This window comes from Barbus barbus (assembly GCF_936440315.1).
Source record: "Barbus barbus genome assembly, chromosome: 27".
Lineage (NCBI taxonomy): Eukaryota > Metazoa > Chordata > Actinopteri > Cypriniformes > Cyprinidae > Barbus > Barbus barbus.
Window position 1 is genome coordinate 6,972,063 of NC_136755.1, and position 23,370 is coordinate 6,995,432.

Below are 23,370 nucleotides of genomic sequence, written 5' to 3' on the forward strand. Positions count from 1 at the left end.
AAGAGACATAACCTCTCTAACGTCTAGCACATGCTTTTCACATGGATTTACAATAATCCTTCAGTCCTAATCTGGAATGAATGGGGAGTCTTTCTTAGAACTCAACAATGTCCCGAGTGGAAAGATTCATAAAGCCTGAAGCACGTGACTGTCAAATGCAAAATATAGCATATATACCAAAAAAGATTTTTAAAATAAAGCTTCTTTATTCTGGCATCTGTGGTTCCATGAAGAACATTTAACATCCATTAACCCTTCCCCATTTCACAGAAGGTTCTTTACAGTGGAAAAAGTTTATTTAGAAAATTAACATGTTCTTAATACTAAGAAAAAAATTATGGATCATTTAAAAACGGTCCCCTTAAAGCTTCTTTGAAAAACCAAAAACGTTTCTTTATCGCATTTCTACAAAAAAACTCCTTTGGGAAGTGTATTTTTAAAAATGAAGGGTGTGATTAGGCCATGGCTATTGGCCTATAAATATCCCCTGCAGCATTTTAAATTGCAGTGGCAACTGATTTAATATGAAAAATGCTATATTTTAACACCTTATGCGCACTGCATGAGCATGAGATGCTGCAATGCAGGTTCAAAATTTTCTTTCCAGAATTATTCATTTAGCATGCATATGCAAAAAAAGCATCTGGTGATTCAAATTAGTAAATACCATTGTATCCTTTTTGTTTTACCCCAATATTACCAATTTTGGACATTATTACTCTTAGGAAACTATATACTTTATATATGTTATACCGTACCAAGTACACCTTAAAAACTACAACCAAAAATGCTTTTCAGATTTGAAGTACACTAAAATTAAGCAAACTTTTTTCATTGGCCATTGGGTCTTAAACATTACATAAATTATGTAAATTATATATATCATTGTATACACCACAATCATTACAATCTCAGTCCATATTGCATTGTCTCATGTCAAGCAGCCATAGATGTTTAATTAACATCTGGCTCAGTGCCTCTAAGGACTTCACATGGATCTCTGACTGTGTGTTAACTTAGATTATTCTCAAAGGGAACAGCTTATCTTAGTGACAGGAAAAAGTTTGAGGCTATTTCTGGCACCTTCAGCTCTAGATCAGGTGAGATGTGGGTCAGCGTGAGGTCGGGACAGAGCTAGAGCTCCACATGTCAATTTCATTTTGCTAGTTTCATAAAACACTTAACTCAAATGGAACTGACTAGTTAAAAGTAAATGAATTGTTGGCGTTAGTTGTTTTGTGCTGCTAAAAAGGGAAGCCTGATTCAAGTACTTGTCGATAAGTCCAAGCAATCCTATCCATAAGTCTCATCAGTACATACTCAGAGACGGTCAAAGGCTATTTAAAGAGTGTCCTAGACAGTGTGCAGGCTCTGAATGTCATCTTTGACCCCCTCTTTCTCTCTCTTCTCCTCTGCTTCCCACACTTCATTATGAATAAGCACGAGTGAGCAATCCTCAAACAGCTCCATATAGCGCTGAATGATTCAAAACTGATTGTTACACTGAATGATTAGATGTTGCTTGCTGAAGTGCAGCACTCAGAGCGTTTACTTTGTATTCATGAGTTCACAGTTCAAGTAAGTGTTAAAAGACAACTGGATTTTCTGAGAAAAATGTGAGTGGTGCTCACCATCCATGATGCTAATCATGGTTGTGGGTGTTGTTTCTAAATATGCAGTTGCTAAGGTGTTCTGTGCGGTTGCTAGGTGGAATCTATTGTGGGATGGCTGGTAGCTAAGTAGTTACTCAGCCTATATGGCATTAAAGTTCAGATAAAGTTCATATTTGGGTCATTCTTGCCCTTGTGAAAAAGAAGTACACTTAGCGTACTTTTAAAAATAGTATTATTTTGTAAATATCTATAATATATTATAAAGTATATACTTACATGTGAAATGTTTTGGGGCACTTAACTGCATGTTAAACGCAAAAAAGAAAATAAGTTTATTTATATTAAATGCAAAAAAAAAAAAAGCTGAACTTAAACCCACTTAAGTAGGACTTAAGTACAACTTTATATGTAATTTCTTAATTACTTTTGTCTTTGAAAGTTAAAGCGTACTGCTGTATTCACTGACAAGCATTAATGAAAAACTAAAATATATTTAATGCCATTTCTATTGAAATATCATGTATTGAAATATATTTTTATTACACATTTTAATGACGAAGTTGCAATTTAGTACATTTACATTATATTAACTTTAAATGTAATTTCAAAAATCACACTACAGTTAATATTATAATCAAGAACTTTGCATGTGCTTTAGTATGTAAGTCAACATATCGAAATAAGTGTACTCCATTAAAGCACAACAAAAGCTGATTAAAAATGTAATGGTTTGAAATGTACTTTAAAGTAAAGCTTTTAATTTGACTTCGTTATAAAGTGCACTTTTTGAAGTCTACTTAAGAAACAGTCATGAAAGTGAACTTTCTTTAGTTCCCCTTAATTGACCATCTTTTTGTTATATTATATATATTATCTGCATGCAGTTTTCTAAAATAAACTTTTAAGATTTAAAGTACACTTCATGTGCACATTCAATACAATTAAGTGCACTTAAGTGTCAGTAACAAACAGTACAAGATACGTTGCACTCAAAAGTTTACCTTTACTGTAAATGTGTCAGAAGGACATTGTGCAAATACACTTTGTTTTGTTGGTGAATAAAGTGTGTTTTTCATCTCTTTTACTCCCTTCATCTCAGTTTAAATCATTAGATCTCAATAAGGTATCTTTCAGAAGGAACTGAAAGTAGTTGCTGTTGTTTGAACTTTGATAACAAACAAATGTGACTCTCTTGGGCTTACAAAGAAACTCCAGCTGGCCTGTCATCATCATAAATACTTATCATTCCACAGCAGACAACATTCCCCTGTTCTCTTTGGCAAATCATTACCTTCACGTGATCATGGCACGAGTCTGAAAATCTGAATCACAATTAATTACATTAATATTGCATTTCTAGTTTGCTGCCAAATGCTTCTGTTTTGATTTATAGCTGTTTGCTCTTTGTAATAGCATGATGTAACAACATCTTCCCTGTAGGTGTTTCACAGTCCCAGGACTCGGCTGACCTCTTTATTTTCATTACTCAGGGATTTTGAGCCAACTCCTACCTCAGTATTAAAGTTAGTTGTGTAACATCTCCTGTATCTGTGCTCCAGACAACACAGTGACGCTGTGTCTTAATAAAGAGGCGTGCTGTTATCTAAGACTTATCTAAGACTTAGCTGGACGAGAATATCATAGAGACTTGGGAGTGAACTTGTTTGATTTAGGCCAGTAATCAACAGCGCAGCAACTCCCTCAAAACCCCCTAACAATGCTGTGGAATTACCCACAAAACCCTTGCATCCTGGTGAAGAGTTTTGAGGAAATCACCTTTCACTTTGCCTCGTTATTCTTAAAAATTTCCATAGTATAAATATCATTCACTGTAAAGAGGGGTAACTTGATTTTTAGCTCAGTGAGCACTTTCTACCTAACTATTAATTTAGCTTGTTTATGTGTGTAACCGAATGTATTCAGTAATACAGAATATTATAAAATGGCTAACACATTGCATAACCTTAGTCTTGTTTGTCAACATTGTTAATGCACTAGCTAACAAAGAATGAGCAATGCATTTTAAAGCATGGTCAAATTTTATTTTAGGTGTCCTTGTTACACAATTCAAATGTACGTACTATAATAACACTTAATTATGCATGATTACATGCAAGCAACCCTAAGACAAACCCTAACCATATAGTAATTACATGTAGTTAATTAATATTACTCAGTACTTAAATGTAGTATTACACTGTAACAAGGGACACTTTAAAATAAAATGTCACCTAAAGCATTTTTTAATCTTTGTTAATGTTAGTAAAAAATAATTGTTTATTGTTTGCTCATGTTAGTTCATTACTTAAACCACAAGATGCATTAGTAAATAAATTATATAACAAATGATAATGACACTATTGTTAGTTGTTTTACAGCAGAATTTTAATTTGTCTCATTATTGATGTTTAAAATGTGATGCTGCTTTAAAAAAATATGCAGCACGTGTAAATAAAGATGACGACTTCACTAAAATTTTAAAGTTAACATTGACTATTATTAATAAATGCTGTAGAAGTGTTGTGTATTATTAGTTTGTGTTGATGTAGTTAACTAATGTTAACAAATGAAACCAATTTGTAAAGTTAAGGTTAACATTTTCAGTGTAACTCAATATAATCATAATAATAAATAATTATAATTATTATTTTTATTATTGGTTTATTATTTGTCTTTAGAAAGAAACTTTGGAAAGTTACCCCCAAAAAACACACACATTGAATTTTCACATAGAGCTAAATTTATTTAAACAGGAAGTTCTAAGTAACGTAGTAAACGACTGCCATTGCTTGATAAAAAAAGGACCAGCACTTTCAGTTCCCCTGCTAAAGCATCATGGGACAATGCGCTAATTATGTACAGAGTGGCTGAAAAACACACTGTGACCTTAAGAGGTGAAAATGTCAACTAAAGGTGGAAAATGCACTCAGTTTGACAACCAGATCAAATTAGTTCTGCAAATCTGTTCTCGGTTTAAAAGGGGGAATTTTAAAAGTCACAGCATTTTTAATATAGATACAGTCAATAGATACAGTGCACCCTGAGGAACTAGATGCCCCTATTTGCTCACAATCTCTCTCTCTCTATAAAAGCTGAATTAGAACATTAATGAACATTGAACAAAATCCTGATTTATAGTTGCGTGTGGAGACACTTGCAGCCGTTTGATAAGAAAGCTCTGCAGTGCTATTGCTGAAATTACCTTTATGTCCTTCCTTTGTATCCAGGCTAACTGAATTGGTCTGCAGAACATAGGAAGACATAAATATTGAGGTATCCTATGGAAAGGGGTAGACAATAATACGTATATAATGGTTTAATTAAATTTCCTGTGTGTCATTAAACCAGCCGTTTCGAAAGCACGGCCTAGCAGATGCCATTTATGGACACTGCTGAGTTGGGCTCTATTACCCAAAAGGCCATTAACAGAAAACTGCTCTACAGGGAGGATGAATGTGCACTGGGCAGGAAATAAGTAATAAAAATTTTGATTGTCTCTTTAAAAATGATTGTTATCTGTGGATGGTCTTCGTGATATAATGAGGAAGCCTTTAGCGCAAAAGGAAATGTGCTTCTTTTCATTGAAGCGCCACAGCGTTTAGCTTTCTTGAATTTGCATGTGTTCATTTGAATAAGGCTCAATGAAATTGTAACCATTTTAGGTCATTAGAACATTTGTGGTCTTTGGATGTGCATTTAATATATGCAAGTAGATCTTTAACCATTTTTTGTGCTTCTTAAATTAATTGCATTAACTATTTTACCATCACAGTAATTCCCATGCAATCTCATTTCAAATCGCAGCTATTTTGGGGGTTTTGGCGAAATTAAAAATAAAAAAGTTTTGTATAATGTTTTGCAAATGTTCCAGTGCTAACGCTTTAGATTAGGGAACACATACTCACTATTACCTAAGAGTTTTCCTTCAATAAACTCCTAGTTTGCTGCTTATTGATAGTAAGTAAGGTAGTTATTAGTTATTAGTTGTTAAGTTTAGGTATAGGGTAGTATTGTTAAGTGATCTGGAATATGGTCATGCTGAAGAGGGCATTAATATGTGCTTTATATGTACTAATAAACAGCCAATATGGAGGTGACATGCATGCTAATAAGTGAAGTGAAATGAAGTGAAGTGACATTCAGCCAAGTATGGTGACCCATACTTGGAATTCATGCTCTGCAATTAACCCATCCAACGTGCACACACACAGCAGTGAACACACACACAGCAGTGAACACACACACACAGCAGTGAACACACACACAGCAGTGAACACACACACACAGCAGTGAACACACACACAGTAGTGAACACACACCCGGAGCAGTGGGCAGCCATTTACGCTGCGGCACCTGGGGAGCAGTTGGGGGTTCGGTGCCTTGCTCAAGGGCACCTCAGTCGTGGTATTGAGGGTGGAGAGAGCGCTGGACATTCACTCCCCCCACCTACAATCCCTGCCGGCCCAAGACTCGAACCTGCAACCTTTGGATTACGAGTCCAACTCTCTAACCATTAGGCCACGATATGTTCTAAGAACGTTTTGCTAACATTTCATTAAGTTATGAAAATTATTATTTCTGATTGTTCTCTAAACATTCAAAATGTCCAGTTGTTCAAATGTTTTAGTATTTTATATATCTTGGTTATACGAACATTAAGGGAACAGGCAAACATTATGGGAAGGTGATTTTTCAATGTTCAAAACGTTACATAAACTTCAACCATAAACATTTCAGAAATAAAATGTTCCATGAACGATGTATAAATAATGTTTTTGTGCTAACGTTTTGAGAACATTAGGAACGACCAGATGACTCTGAACAAAGGTTCTATTACTATTACTGGAAGAATGTTTGCTCAGAACTTTTAGAGAACCTTGCCACAGCAGTTTGAAAACGTTCCTTGTTAGCTGGGTCGGTGGTGCATTCTGTGAATCTGTAAATCTGCTTACACTCCAGTGATGGTTAAATGTTCAGAAATGGACCTTCATGCTTTTTTTTAAATAAAAATCGTATGTTTTCATGCGATTCCCACTCAATTCATACATAACCGCCACCTCATTTTCTGGTAATTAAGGTTGGTAGTTCTGTAGCTTCTCTTGTGGCCCATCTGCACAAATCATGTTGGCCAGGTGTAGCTGTGCATTTGCCTGAATACGCAATTCCTGACAGCAGGAATCTAGAAAAACTTGCCAAGTCATTGTTTTTTACTAGTTTTATTCATGTAAGATGTTTCCAGAGCATAGCAAGGGACTTGGGAAGTCATTAGAAGCTTATGGCACAATTAAACGAGTGTAAAAGTCAGTGCAGGTATTGCCCTAGTGACTGCTGTAACCTGGAAACTGGTTTCTCTAGGGCGGGACCAGGACGCTCGTGAGACGAGCTGCCATCCGACACCTGTCGCTTTGTTTTGTTTGCGAGACTAGGGAACAAGGGAGCTGGGAGGGCAAGTAGATGCGTCACTAGTCTTCGGTTTCAGCTATCATTGAACTATGATAAAGACAAGGAAAGAGCAAAAAGAGAGGCGAGGGATACAGAGCGAAGAGTGATGAGGCCAATAAACTGCTGATCTTTGAATCTGGGGCGATGAGACTGCCTCTAACAATACTGCAGCAGCACAGAGATAGGCTCATTTAGACACACACACCTACACACTCCCACACACATACATGTTCACACGCAAAATGATCAACTGCTGAGGATACGGTGCTAAAATCAGCTTTTAAAGGGATTTCTGTCATAGCACAATTGAGAAAAAGGATCCACTCTGGACTGTACGATATACGCTGTTAAATGAACATGAAGACTGGGAAGAAATCATTCATAGGTAGGAACTTTTTGTATTAAAAACTAAAGTTTGTCCATTTTACTGGTAACACTTTACCATAACAAGGTTTTGATTTGTTGACATTAGGTTAGTTAATACAAACTAACAATGAAAAATACTTATACAGCATGTATTAATCTTAGTACATTTTACTTTCAACAGTTACTAATACATTATGAAAATCTGTAGGATATCTGTTAATAATATTATTTAATGGACCTTAGCTTATATGAGCTAACAATGAACAGTTGAATTTGAATAACTACCATTAACAAAGATTACAGAAATACTGTAACAAATGTGTTGCTCATTGTTAGTTAATGCATTAATGTTAAGTAATGGGGCCTTATTGTAAAGTGTTACCATCTACCTTTATGTGTACAGAATATTGCTCCGTTCTGTTTAACTCTGTGTGAAATGTAGCTTTTAAATTTCCCATTTTGTGAGATTCATCAAGGTTGGCTCTTTTTGATTAAAAGCGCATCACATACTCTAAAGACATTAAGTAAATTTCAGAACTGAAATCTTTACTTTTCGTATCTCATAAACTGCATCTTTGTGATGTCAAACATACCATATGAGTACTTGAACACATCATCAACCTCTTTTAGTAAACTGACCATTTATTTACAAGGGTCAGAAACAAGTAGGCAAATGAAAATGAATGATTTTGAAGGTTTGCAACCCTTTTACCAGAATGTGGGACATGTCTAAATAACGATTAAAGCTCTGATTTATGTGATTCTTATAATCATGAACAATACCTATACTGTTATACACACACACACACTTTATGGGTAACAGGGTGACAGTAACAGGGTTGTACAATTGGCCTAAAGCTGTCACTCAGTATTGGTTTAGGAATGTATTTAAAAATATATACAGATTGTAAGAACAATATTTATAATCACTTGTGTAACAGGGATGAATATCTCTAAATATCTTTCAAATTTCAAATATAAAAAAAGAGATAATTTACTTCTATTCATGTTGTAGAAAAGGTATTAAAAATTCTTAGATTTTAAAATTACTACTTAGAGTGAAAATGAGAGAAAATCATGTGGAATATGGCACATGTGACAGGTTTTGGTCATAATAATCAGCAGATTATGTATTATGATGCTGTATGACTTTAATTGTTGGATCCAAGTGAAAAGACAAAACCTCTGAGGTCAGACACACACAACATAATTCCATGTAAAAGTATGCATGAACCACAAGTTGCAGCTTCAGGATTGTGACGTATTTCCAGGGGAAACCAAATATTTTATAGAGGGCAGGGCTTGATGTTAGGGCTCCTGCTCATCTTTATACAGAAGAAATTACATTCCAAAGGAGAATATTTTGTCTAAAAATTATGAATGCCTTAAAAGTGCCCTGACATGAATGCCCTGAAAGTCTTTTCAGTGGATTTACTTGCATGGATTAAATGTTCATCACAAGACTAGTCATTTGCACTAACAACTGAATCTCTCACATTAAATCTCTTTATAATAGTGTCAGTATATTAATTATTTCCTGTATATTGTCTCCTCATTTTCCTCACTTATTGTAAATACTTGAAGTCCTTCATTTTGCAATAAGAAAAGAGACATAACAGAGAAAATCATTAACATGACACATATTGGCCCGGTTTCACAAACGGGGCTTAGTTTAAGCCAGGACTAGGCCTTAGATAAATTAAGATATTTAAGCAACTTTTACAAAAATGCCTTAGAAAGCAAGAAGAAAACATTAAGGTTTGCATCTTGACACAGAACAATGACACTGACATATTTTAAGATATGTCAGAGCAAGATATTTTCAGTTGAGTCTGGGACTAGTTTAAGCCTTGTCTGTGAAACTGGGGGTTTGTCTTCAGTAGATCAGCTTTGCCTGCAACCCATCCATTCATTCATCCATCACAACAGACATAATCCATTTTAGTCTGATCTAGTTGTGTAGGTTTTGATCTCTTTGACTCTCTGTTTGTTTCATCTGTCACCTGAGTGAGCAGGACTCTCTTTCACTTTTACATTCAACTTGCTACTTAAGCCTTTCATATAAATACACACATATTGTCTAATTGTGCAAGATTCAATGGTGGATATTATTCCACAGAAAGAAAAAAAAGAGAGTGTTTGATTACTTCCAGATAAATCAAATCCTATCTTACTTTTCCTCGTTAAATATGCTGTTTCATTTGGAAGCAGTTGCCTGTAGCACAATAGAAAGTAAAATGGGTTATGGATCAGAAAGAGAAAGAAAAAAGTTATCTCAACCACACCACACATTAACGAGTGATCATTTAGTGGATATACTGTAGCGTGAAACCCCTGAACTGAACACAAACACACAAATTTTGCAGAAATCTGCAGAGCTTTCAGCAATCTTTCTGTAGGACTTTCACTGTCCATATTTAGTAAAGCAGATAGGGTTTTGGAATATATAATTTATAGTATGTATTTATTTAATTATATTATTTTAAAAATAATTTATAAATAATTATTATAGGCCATTTTCAATGGATTTCCTCACTCACACTTTACAATAAGGTTCAGTTTAATAGGTATCATAAAATAAAAATGAATAATACTCTTACATTCATTACTTTAGGTTAATTGTAAACAAATTAATTGAAATTTATTTAGAATTTAAGGATTTTAGAATTATATTGAATCATTTATTTAATTTCATTTATTTAAATACATTTAAAAAATATATTTAATCTAAAAATGTTATTAAATAAACCAATTTCTATACATATTTACAGTACTAATAATTTATATTTTAAACTGTATAATTCATACCAGTTAAAGGATGAACATTAATTAACAATAGTATATTTATAAACTAACATCAGTCTAGTCTACTACACTGTAAAAAATATATTTTTTTTAAGTTGTAAAGTAAAAAAAGATTATTAGAATATGTTTTACAAGAAAATATTTCACATTTAATTCAATACTACTTGCTGTTTCTTTGTAATAAATTATAATAGCAATTTTTAAGTGAAGATTGTTTCTAATCTTCAGTGTAAATGTGTAAAAAAATTTAGTTCAAGATACATAATGCATTAACTAATGTTATCAAATTGAACCTTATTAAATTATTTCAATTTCTTTTTGCAGCTATTGATATAGGCTTATTTAATTATGCAGCATCCTAACGCAGGTTTTCTCCTTTGCACCCCTCTGTGCTCCACCAATGGTACAGACCTATTAGCTTTTATATTCACATTGCTTGTTTTCTAAATCATGTCTTCCTCACAATCAGTGTAAACGGTTAGAGTTGAGAGCTGAAGAACACCCACTTACAGAGACATCAATCCCCATTAGACAGCTCCCTATTGAGCTCTATACAAACCAACACACTACAGACGACAATACATACAAGGATTAGAAGAGAGAGAGAAAAACGGAAGTAGTGGGAGGAAGTCATGAACAGAATTGAGATATCAAACATAAAGACCATGGGTCCGACAGGGCTAACGGCAGCTATAGAGAGAATTTGATATGATTTGCATGAGTGTGTTGGCATGAGGTTGGCACTTAATTTATGATGGCGAGCCGGCACGGAGGTAAAGTGCCTTATGGGTCCTATGGGTCCAATGGGCCCTGAGCAGTGAGAGGAGGTGCAGAAGTCGAGAATAAACTCCCCCTTCTCTTCGGGTGATTCACTTCCTGCCCACCAGAGTGTGGCAGACGGTTTCTGACCGAATGACACTCGGCCTGTTCTGCAAATGCACACTCTCTTGCACTCTCAGTCACACAGCAGAGACCTGCGTCTCCACGGTAACGGGGCAAGTATAGTAACAGGAAATAAATAGTAATAATTGGATCTGTGACAAGTATGACAGAATGACTCATTGAGAGGAACTTCAGTGAGCAGCGGAAAGACTTTGCCACCTTTCCGCTTGGCAAATGAGATACTGTTACTGTAACATGTCATGTGGAAACATGGGCAGGTTAGTGGGGGAAGAAGCAGACAAGACAAATAGAGAGAAGGTTATAAAACTGAGCCAGTCACTAGTCAGCTGATCTAGAGTAGGGATTGGTAATATTTTTTTTGTTCTCTCCGTGCTTGTCTCAGAATAAACAAACAAATAAATAAAAAGGTTTTTTAAAGTAAAAAAAACAAACTTTAGTAAATTATTTCGATAACACTTTACTTGAAGCCTTTATGTATAATGTATTATAAAAGTAGTTTTAATGCATTAATTATGCCCTGTAATGCACCTTATAATGCACTGTACAATCTCATTGTTACACAATGCATTTTAAATTAATAATTATAAAGTATAATAAATAATAATAATAAAAAAGGTTACATTTTATTTCGATAGTACACTTTAGACATTCTACTAACAGTAAGTAACTTTGCAACTACATGTCAACCAGCAGTCATTAGAGTATTAGTAGACTGTCTGCTTAATATCTTCTAACACTTTATTTTGATGGGTCCACATCATACAACATACTGACTATGAGAAACTTTGCAAGTATATGTCAACTTATTCTACTAACCCTAAACGTACCCTACTGAGAGTTTACGGAAGTTCTAAGCGGCCATGCATATTATAATTTTTCTGTCTTGTTTTGTCGTTATCACGACTTAATTTTCTCGTGATCTCGACATAACGAAAGTTGTTTTGTTGTTATCACGACTGAATTTTCTCGTGATCTCGACATAACGAAAGTTGTTTTGTGGTTATCTGGACATAACGAAAGTTGTTGATCTCAACGTAAAAACCGTTTTCTCACGACGTAATTGTAGCTATCGTGAGAAAATCAGGGTCGCTATATTGTCTTCGACGATAAAGTTGCAGACCCGACAGCCTCCTTCTCAAGTGTCAAACACTTATGTGTAAGTCGTCAATCACTGACAGACACAGAGCTAAAATGGCCGAGTATGAATATGCATTAAAAGTATTATATCATGGATCAATGTAGTCGGTCACACACACACAACACCTTCAATATTTGGGATGGTACTTATACCATATTTTATTTTTATTATTTCAGTTTGAGTGAATCCCTGATCAAAGTAAAATCTTTGATCAGGGACTCACAACTTTCGTTATGTCGAGATCACGAGAAAATTAAGTCGTGATAACGACAAAACAACTTTCGTTATGTCGAGATCACGAGAAAATTAAGTCGTGATAACGACAAAACAACTTTCGTTATGTCGAGATCACGAGAACATTAAGTCGTGATAACAACAAAACAACTTTCGTTATGTCGAGATCACGAGAAAATTAAGTCGTGATAACAACAAAACAACTTTCGTTATGTCGAGATCTCAAGAAAATTAAGTCGTGATCACGAGAAAACAAGACAGAAAAATTATACTAATGCATGGCCGCTTAGAACTTCCGTAGCGTTAGTAGACATGTAGTTGCAAATTAATGAGAATTAGTTGACATGTAGTTGACATATAGTTAGTAGAATGTCTAAAATGGACTATCGAAATAAGTGTAACCAAAAAAATAAATTAATTCAGCCACAAAACTACAATTTTACATTACTCAGTTTATATATAACAAATTTATTGGTTCTGAAATAAAGAAAATAAAAATATATATATTTTACTCTCTTTTTTCAATATTCGTCAGGTTCTGAGTTATGAGCTGAAATGTATTGACTGTGCAGTGGAACCAGATAAGCACTATCCAGTTTTCCTCTGAAATATGTGGTATTCCACTGAAGATCTTCCCCATTGTTTTTGTTATTTGAAACCGGAATTTCCCTCCATGGTTCCTCTTAACTGTTATCGAAAAGATAGGATGTTTTGTTAATACAAAGCATGTAACTCTTAAGTCGTTTGATATCATGCCACCTAATCGTGTAAACAGATCCTGGCAAGGATCCAGTAGCCCACCAGATATTGCTCCACTGTCAGGGGAGTTTTAAACCTCTCAGAAAGTACTCAAGCTCTTTGTGTAAAATGAAAGGATGACAAGGGCATTACGCATATGTAGACTGGATTTACAGATAGAACAGGTTATGCATTCCAGAAACAGTGTAGGCTTATCAAGTGAAAATGCAAATTATACATGACCCAGGGCTATTATAGGTGTAACTAAAACTAGAACCAAAACCAAAGAGTAAAATAAACATTTAAAAAAACATATTTTATTTCTGCTAGTTGCCAAAGCAGCATTTCTCATTTTCATTCAATGAAAAATGTAACTAAAACTGAAATAAAAAATCATTAAACTTATACAGTCATATTTATACAAAAACTAATAAAATGGACAAAAACACAACAAAATTTCTTAAATTTTAACTAAAAGAAATTTAAAAGAAAATGGAATATATATATATACTTTTCAAAATGGCCAAAAATATCGGCACCCTTGGTAAATATGATCAAAGAAGGCTGTGAACATTAATTTGCATTGTTAATCCTTTTTATCTTTTATGTAAAAAATCTAACCTTTCATTGGAGAATAAGAATTTAAAATGGGAGGAAATATCATTATGAAATAAATGTTTTTCTCTAATACACGTTGGCCACAATTTACGGCACCCTTTTATTCAATACTTTTTGAAACCTCCATTTGCCAGTTTAACAGCTCTAAGTTTTCTCCTATAATGCCTGATGAGGGTAGAGAACACCTGACAAGAGATCAGAGACCATTCCTTCATCCAGAATCACTCCAGATCCTTCAGGTTCACAGCTCCATGACGGTGCTTCTTCTCTTCAGTTCACCTCACTCATTTTCTACAGGGTTCAGGTCAGAGGACTGGACTGGCCATAGCAGAAGCTTGGTTTTGTGCCTAGTGACCCATTTTTGTGTTGTTTTTGAGGTTTGTGTTTGGATTATTGTACGGTTGGAAGATCCAAACATGGCCCATTATAAGATTTCTAACAGAATCAGTCACTTACTCATTTTTTATCTGTTGGTATTTGATAGAATCCATGATGCCATGTGTCTAAACAAGATGTCCAGGACTTCCAGCAGAAATATAGGCCCACAACATCACAAATACAGCAATATATTTCATTGGAGTTTGTTTTTGGATGAATGAGGGGAATTTTTCTTGAAATCCTCCCAAACAACATGTGGTGATGTAGGTGCTGTTTGACAACATTTTTAAGGTTTTCTGACCCCGAGACTCAACTATTTTCTGCAATTCTCCAGCTGTGGTCCTTGGATAGTCTTTAGCCACTCAAACTCTCCTCCTCACCGTGCATTAGGATGATATAGACACACGTGCTCTTCCAGGCAGTTCCGTACATTTTATGTTGATTGGAAATTCTTAATTATTGCCCTGATGGTGGAAATGGGAATTTTCACTGCTCTAGCTCTTTTCTTAAAGCCACTTCACTAATTTGTGAAGTTTAATTATCTTTTGCTGCACATCAGAAATATATTCTTTGGTTTTTCTCATTGTGATGGATGATTAAGGGAAGTTGGGCTTTGTTTTCCCTCCTATTTATATTTCTGTGAAACAGGAAGCCATGGCTGTATAATTTCATGTATATAATCACCCTGGAGTGCTCAAAATTGTGAATATGAATGGGAATATACTTCAGAGATATTTTACTCATAAGAATTTCTAGGGGTACCAATAATTGTGTCCAACGTGTATTTGAGATAAATATTTAATTCATTATGATATTTCCACCCATTTTAAATTCTTATTATCCATTGAAAGGTTAGATTTTTGTGAATTGTTTTAAATAAAAGATCAAAAGGATTAACAATGCAGATTAATTTTCACAGCCTTCTTTGATCATATTTACCAAGGGTGCCGATATTTTTGGCCATGACTGTATGCACCCTTTAAAGAAGGCACAAAAGTGTACTTTCAAGGGTACTGCCCCAGTGACAAGCTGTTATTTTTGCACATTTTGTTTTTCTTTTTATACTTTTTGATGCCATAAAACCTCAAATATGATGATCCATTTGTGAGGACCTCTTTCCTAAAATATATGTAAAAGGACACATAAATACGTATTAAATATTATTAAGAATTTTTATAATTAAAATAGGCTATGTTTGAAAACCCTGGGTTATACTACCGTAGTTGGGCCCCTTTTTTACAGTTGCTGTCTAGCCTGGCAAATTCTGTGCTAAAGGACAAGATGGCATCATATTATGGCACACTTATATAACTTACAGGGTCAGTGGACCACATTTGGAGAACAGGCTGAAAAATAAATGATGTGGCTCAGAGTATCGCTTTACATAAACCGTGATGCTGCAGCCTCCTCACACCCTTGACCTGGTCAGATGGTGGCTTGTTCAGAGACGAGAATCTGGTAAAACACAACAGATTAATAATGTGCGTCATTATCGGAAACGCCAGACACTAAGTAATAGGGTGAATATTTTAGCACATCTGTTCAGCACAGGAATGTCTTCCATTAACAGAGACCTTAATCTCAGGTATGATCCTCCAGCCCTGTTTTCACTGCATGCTTTTCATTTATAGTTGTTCACTGCTTCACGCTCTTCCTCATAATTACTGATGAGCATTAGAGATTAATCTGTTACACTATGATGAGATTACGAGCCAGCTGTGTAGTCATTTTCCATTGATAGAAAGAGTCGGAGTGTTTAATCTGGCTCACATGAATGGAAGGGCTTCCGTTCCTCGCATCGCCCTCTACCGGCGGAACGGAGACCGGTGGGATCCCGTGAAGTCCCATGAAGTGTCCTCGGTTCCTCGACTGATGTCAGAGCCGCGCCTCCACAACCACGTGCTCCGTATAAAACTAGCAGTGCAGGGCTGGCGGGGCAAGACAGTACCGCTGCCAGCATCAGAACCCAGCAGTGCGCTCCGTCAAACCGAGAGATCAGCGCTTTGCAATAAAACACAGGCTTATTCCTCCTGTGGATTTATACTTATAATAACAGACAGTGATGGAAGTTACTCAGGCTGGATGTGACTTGACATACTGCAGGATGAGGGGCATCGTGTCCGTTCTTACCGGTACGTTTTAACAGGTTTGAATTATTCTGGTGTCTCTAATGGATTTTCGTTTTTATTTTATTTTATTTTGTCAAAATATGGGAAAAGAAAAAACAAAAAACAAATGAGAGAATAGAAATATGCTTTTTAGGGGTGTAAAAGACGTTTGTGTGTGTGTACAGTCGATTTTAGACATAACGTTTCAACTATTATTATTATTATACTAATCTTATTTTCATATATCAATGCAAAATGATTGCATGATTTTTTCGGTTTTAAATATATTTATACTGTTTTATTAAATGATGTGGTTCCATGAGTAGAAATGATCGTTCTTGATAAATAGCAGATCTGTACAGATACAGTGAGCAATGCGGTCTGTTGTGTAACACGCTGACACTGTTCTTGACATTAAACCACTTCACACGGATCCTCTGGATCACGGCATCTAGAACACGTATTCTGGCATTGACGTGCAAATTATTATTTCACCGATAACCTTTCAGATTTCGAAGGGTTTCCCATCACATATGATTGGCAGCTCATTCAGCTCAAACGCAGGGTGTTAGTGACGTCAGCTGTGGATTTCCTTCTGACGTAATTGCATGTTTTTTTTTTTTTTCAGCTTTTATTAAAGAAAGGAAGATGGGCTTAAACGACTTCATCCAGAAGCTTGTTTCTAACCCTCCCATCTGTCAACAGTAAGTATCCCAATATTTAATAATAAATAGCCTAATAAATAAACAACTGCTTCATGCTTTTACAAGTAGATGTGTGAACCGAAAAAGGCATTTCAACAAATAAGAGCATAGATGATTTCTGTTTTTCAAAATCAGTAAGAAAGTGGTTCAGAAAATTAAATAAAGGCAAGTGTGTGACCTGTGGTGTATTTATATAGGCCTTAACTGAGGTGACTGTTCTAGAGGATGTAATCCCATCATATGAGTTGAGCTGTTCTGCTAATTGTGTAGGTTAATCTGTACCGGCGAGATAAAGCCAAGCACCAGAATAGTGCTCCACGAAAAGCAGCTGTTCAGGCCGCCGCAGTAAGCACCTTTGAGAAAATCCCTAATGTCCCCTAGATGAGGATAAGGGCCTTATTCAATTAAATGCGGCCCATTTGGTCTTAGAGTCATTCAGGTCGGACCAGCGGAAAATTTCTCACCGCGTCATTTTCTACCCTCCATATGCTCTTCAATATTCAAGGAGGTTGTATAAAAAGTTGAGATTTAAGCTCTCAATAGTCTAAGGCCTGGTTTCACAGACAGGGTTTAGACTAAACCAGGATTAGGCCATAGTTCATTTAGGACATTTAAGTAATTTTTATAAACATTCTTAGTAAAAAAACATTACCGGGGTGCATCTTGAGACAAAACAAAGGCACTCATATATTTTAAGATCAAGTTTCTTTCAGTTGAAACAGCTCAGATTTACAATTTAGTCTAGGACCAGGTTTAAGACTTGTCTGTGAAACCAGGGGTAAAAGTCATAATTTTGGGCAGAGAGAAAGGTTTCAGTAAAATACTGTTTGATCTAAATTTTATTAGTAGATGCATCCGTTCTAATAATCTTGCACAAATAACAGCTGTCAGGTCAAAAAATAAATTTTGAATTTCCAGCACACCTGAAAGGGTGTCATCCAGTGTCAAACACTGCCATCTATCTGCCTGCAAACGCATTACAGGAAATAATTCATAGGAAAGTTCTGGATTAAAAACACACTGTACATTTACAAAAACATTTTGACTCATTTTAAAGAGATTTTGAAACAAATCAACTTATTGGAAGGATGTTGGGCAATCGTTGCATAATCATGCTCCAATAGATTTCCATTGTTTTGTTTTGTTTTATACAAACAGTGGGTCTTGAACAAAGTTAACGCTCTCAAATAAAATCTGTAACCTTTTTTATCTCTTTTCCTCAGTGCCGAGGTTGGTTCTTTCTTAAAAATCGATGAGAACCAGAATGAGGAGCTGGAGGAGAATCACCTGTGTTTGACCAATCCCAGAAGCTCTTTGGCTGAGGAGACTCAGTACGTAGTTACTCTTCGTTTGTTTGGTTAATTGGTTTTAAGTCAGCCGGGCTGCTTGTTGTTTGCATTACTAATGTTGCTTAATTTCCTTAACAGGATCAAACCTTCAGATTTTGACTACTTAAAGATCATTGGGAAGGGGAGCTTTGGAAAGGTGGGCACAACCAGCTTTCATACAGTCAAGATGTCAATACTTATGTCATATTTTCAAGTGAGAATGCTAACGGCATCCTATTTCACAGGTTCTGCTCGCAAGGCACAAGGAAAATGAACAATACTATGCTGTGAAGGTGCTGCAGAAGAAAATCATTCTGAAAAAGAAAGAGGTAAGTCCTAATGCAGTGTTCACACAGATGTAAAAGCACTTTGCCACAATTGCTGTATAGTAACATTTAACACTTAATATGTTTTTCAGCAAAAGCATATCATGGCAGAAAGGAGTGTATTAATGAAAAATATCAAGCATCCATTCCTGGTGGGGCTGCACTTCTCTTTCCAGACAACAGACAAACTGTATTTTGTGCTAGACTACGTCAATGGAGGCGAGGTTAGTAAACAATGCATTCATACCATACTCTCATATTGCTCAAAAGAGGCCGCACCTCAGCTCAAAATAGCTGACTGACTTTGTATGTTTTTTTTCTCCTGCAGCTGTTCTACCACCTCCAGCGTGAGCGGGTGTTTTTGGAGCCCAGGGCGAGGTTTTATGCTGCTGAAATCGCTAGTGCACTCGGTTATCTCCACTCACTGCACATAGTTTACAGGTATGTGATTGGCTTCAGTGCCCCTAGTGGAGACACAGTTGAACCGTGTTCTCAATTCTGTGTATTATAATGGGGTCTTATCATTTTCTGTCAATTTTCACAGAGACTTAAAGCCAGAGAACATTCTCCTGGACTCTCAGGGCCACATTGTGTTGACAGATTTTGGTCTATGCAAAGAAGGACTGGAACCCAACGACACAACCACAACGTTCTGTGGAACTCCTGAGGTCAGTCATTCATGAATAAATGAACCCTTGTAAAAAAGAAGTGTCCTACTTAAGTGAATCAATAAAGCACTCTAAAGTTTCGCTAATTGCATTTAATATACATGTAAATTGCAATTAAGTATTCTAAAAACATTACATTAAGTTCACATTTAAGTATTTTCTTTTCTTTTTATAAAAAATACTCTTTTTAAAAGTATGCTAACACAAGATGACGCAAAATAGTGTTTTGATGTATATTTGTTTTCTTTTTCAACAGTACTTGGCTCCCGAGGTGCTTCAGAAACAGGCATATGATCATACAGTGGACTGGTGGTGCCTGGGATCAGTGCTGTTTGAGATGCTGTATGGACTGGTGAGAAGACCTATCAAGTCTTTGCCTGAAAAATGACTAGAACTTATGAATTTATAAAATGTATGAATTTATTTCTCTGTGTCTGTTTTTCCAGCCTCCATTCTACAGTCGCAACACAGCCGAGATGTACAACAACATCCTTCACAAGCCTCTAGTCCTGAAGCCTAATGTGTCCAACTCTGGCTGTGACCTGCTGGAGGGTCTGCTGCACAAGGACCGTACCAAGAGACTGGGGTCCAAAGATGATTTTGTAAGTGACACAACACACCAGTGCCACATGCATAAAGTTTATTTTCCTGAGATCACAGATTCTTATACAAGCTTTTGCTTATTTGTAGCTGGAAATGAAGTCCCACAGCTTTTTCTCTCCCATCAACTGGGACGACCTCATGGCCAAAAAGATCATGCCTCCTTTCATTCCTACAGTGGTAAGTTAACTCTTTAGCGGCAAAGGTTAAATTAAAAGTAATTTAAAGTACATTTTAAATGTTTTAATAATCTTCTGTTGTGCTTTAAAGAAGGACACACATTTTGATGTGTTGACTAACATACTAAACACATAAAGTGCTTGATTATAACGTATCGTGTTATTTAACTACATTTAAAGTTAATATATTTTAAATGAACTAAATTGCAACTTCATTATTACAAATGTGTAAATTTAAATACATGACATACAAATTTCAATAGAAATTACATTTACCATCAATCATTGTCAATACAAGGTGGAAACATTAAGATTAATATTTCTGGTTGGGTATTTAATAAATTCTCTCTTTATTGAATCTATAGACTGGTCCCACTGATCTCCAGCACTTTGACCCAGAGTTCACCCACTTACCCGTGTCGACCTCCCTATGCAACACCGATAACCTGCACTTGACCAGCAGCGTACGGGAGGCAGCCGGAGCATTCCCAGGCTTTTCTTACGGTCCCCCGGTTGGTCATGCCTTCCAGTAATGGCTTCCGTGACCCTCCAGAACGTCCATTCCAGCATCAGTAGACACATCGAGAAGAAGGACCACAGTGTGGGACATTTAGCTCTTCCGATTAATTTGCTTGCACGACCTGGCAGCACAATGGACACTTGTGCATTACCAAGAGGAATGTGGGACGTTGTTGGACACAAACTACAGTAACAACAACTTCCAGAAAAGATGCAATGTGTGCCAATGGATGCAGAGAGGACCTGAGCTCCTAGAGAAAGAGCTTAGAAGTGCCTGAGAGTTTAACTGATGATCTGTGGAAAAAAACAGGCATTTGTACAACAAACTATTGCTTGCCAGAGACGATGGCACCAGCTACTAGGCGAAACGCCTTTTGCGATCTTTTACATTTGATCAAAATGTCATTGGATGATGTTTTATTTAATTGCATTTTTCATGCATCATTGCACAGTGGAGGTAAAGGATCAAGAAAAGTACAAAACTCACGAATGGTCCGAAAAAGGGGTTATTATATCAACCCCCACCAGTATAAGAGGATGCACAGGCTGTCCGACTCAAATATCAATAAATTTTTACTGAATACATTTATTATCTTCTTCCTATTGACAAATGTTGATTTAATAACTGCATTATATTAGTGTGGTTTAGCTTAACTCTTCAGTCAAACTTCCTAAGCTACGTTTAGGATTATATTAGATGGAAAATTAGTTAAACAAGGCTTTTAGCTGTGATTATTTGTCTGAATGACTACAAGACATCCTGTGTTCCTCCTAAAATCAATATTTTGTCTTACAAGTACTTTCTTTCCTTTTTTTTCCTCCAATGCCAGCACTTTTACACAAAATACCAGACACTGTGTTTCCCGGGAAGGCAATTTTAGTAGTCTCACATCACATTATGTAATATTTAGTGAGATGGATGTATGTTTTTATGTCTGAAGCGATTGCTGTCCATTGCAAACACAGCATGTCGATTAGATTGTATTGAAACCTTTGCATCATGTACAGAAGTTATGTAGGAGCCCTGAAGGAACTGTGTCTTTTTTTTTGTTCAAATTGTGCCTGTTCAGCTAATTTATGTACATTGTGATACATTTCCATGTGTGTCTATCATTCCTGTCTGTATCATTCTGGGTTGGACAGGGACATGCTGTGCAATAGAAATGATGATTTGATAAGAGATGTGAACAATTTGTCATGGGACGATTGAGTGGTATCGACTTAATGAAGGAGAAGGGTTTGGATGCCCTCATGAAACACATCCCTGTTTTAATTGTAGTATATTGCATATCATTGGACCAATAATGCGCTATACGTTGTTCTTTAGATAACTGCAAACATGGCAATATGTATAAAGTTTATTTTTCTTCCATTTTTGGAAGTTACTCATATATTGTTTTATATTTTTCCATGTATATTTATTTACATGTTGCATATTTGACCTCTAATGATCAGAGTATTAAATTCTTAGAATAATGAAATATTGAGAATGATCTATATGAATGCAAAATAAATATGTAAAAATGAATCTGGTGTACTTATTTCTCACCTGCATTGATTTTGTTTATTGTTCACGCTGGGATAGGCACCAGCATCTTCACTCATAGAACAAGTAATTTGGAAAATGGATGGATGAGAGGAATCTTTTATATATACATAAAACATCTATTCAGTTGGAAATGTTGAAGAGGGTGGTGGGTTGCTGCTCATGAAGACCCAAGTTTGAGTCTTATTTATGTTCTCATTTTGTTCTTAATTTTTGAAAGAAGTATTATGCTCACCAAGGTTTTATTTATTTGATCAAAAATACAGCAAAAACAGTAATATTGTGAAATATTATTACAACTTCAAATAACTGTTTTCAATTTTATATTAAAATGTAATTTATTCCTGTGATGCAAGCTGAATTTTCAGCATCCTTACTCCAGTTTTTAGCGTCACATAATCCTTCAGAAAACATTCAAATATGATTAGTACTGTTGGCTAGATATTATTCCTTCTTGTCTTTTAATTCAGGTTTTGAATGTTGTCTCTGTCAACAGTGAATAGGAGTTTAATAGATCATATTATTTTTTGTTATATTTTAAGCAAGCCCTGGTTTTATAACCATAGATCTCAAAATTGGCCAAATTCCTAGCTAAAATACTGGAGAAGGTTGCTTATAATGAGCTTTCTAAATTTTCAAATAAGATTTTTGACAAATTTTAATCAGGTTTTAGATCATTTCAAAGTGGCTAATGATTTGTTGATGTTGGTAGATTAAGGGAACTGTGCTATTTTAGTGCTGCTTGATCTCAGTGTGGCTTTTGACATGGTGGACCATCAGATTCTTCTTGCCCACTTAAGTCAGTGGGAATTCAGAAGCTTGCATTAAAGTGATTCTTATTTAAAGGAGCTTTATCTTCTCTGCCACCATCTCCTTTGGGGTTCCTCAGGGTTCTATTTTGTTTTCTTTATGCTTCCGTTGGGATTAAGTTGTCAATGTTGCATATTATTGCTGTGCGGATTACAGCTGTATCAATCTTTAAAGTGTGAAAATAACTCCAAACTATTATCTTTGCTAGGTTGTTTGGATGATATTAAGAGGTGGATGGCTCTTAATAGTCTTCATTTTAATGATTCAAAATCTAAAGTGGTGGTATTTGGCCCAACAATTAAATATTCAGTTAAACTAAGGGCTATTACTAAAATACTATTGTTATG

At 35.6% G+C, this 23,370-nt stretch overlaps 1 protein-coding gene across 6 annotated transcripts; it reads left to right on the forward strand.

The window, feature by feature from the left end:
• The first annotated feature begins 7,037 nt into the window (after positions 1–7,037).
• Positions 7,038–22,186, forward strand: LOC306847195 (serine/threonine-protein kinase Sgk1-like). Of its 6 annotated transcripts, none has more exons than XM_079381010.1 (12): positions 7,038–7,440; positions 16,972–17,047; positions 18,271–18,378; positions 18,475–18,532; positions 18,621–18,704; positions 18,794–18,925; positions 19,030–19,142; positions 19,246–19,369; positions 19,626–19,721; positions 19,816–19,971; positions 20,060–20,149; positions 20,514–22,186. In XM_079381010.1, exons 1-12 carry the CDS (start codon positions 7,407–7,409, stop codon positions 20,679–20,681), a joined length of 1,239 nt encoding a protein of 412 aa, XP_079237136.1. In that variant the 5' UTR covers positions 7,038–7,406; the 3' UTR covers positions 20,682–22,186. The 6 variants fall into 6 exon arrangements, with proteins under 6 accessions (XP_079237136.1, XP_079237134.1, XP_079237135.1 ...); XM_079381008.1 differs by lacking the exon at positions 7,038–7,440 and adding an exon at positions 16,161–16,367; XM_079381009.1 differs by lacking the exon at positions 7,038–7,440 and adding an exon at positions 16,171–16,367 and having other exon boundaries at positions 20,535–22,186.
• The last annotated feature ends 1,184 nt before the right edge of the window (positions 22,187–23,370 follow it).

Excerpts from the sequence above, each read along its gene's own strand:
- LOC306847195 (XM_079381008.1), top strand. The coding sequence starts at position 16,298 with ATGGAAGTTACTCAGGCTGGATGTGACTTGACATACTGCAGGATGAGG. Across the intron at positions 16,368-16,971 it reads CATCGTGTCCGTTCTTACCG|CTTTTATTAAAGAAAGGAAG; the intron begins GTACGTTTTAAC and ends TTTTTTTTTCAG. Across the intron at positions 19,370-19,625 it reads CGTTCTGTGGAACTCCTGAG|TACTTGGCTCCCGAGGTGCT; the intron begins GTCAGTCATTCA and ends CTTTTTCAACAG.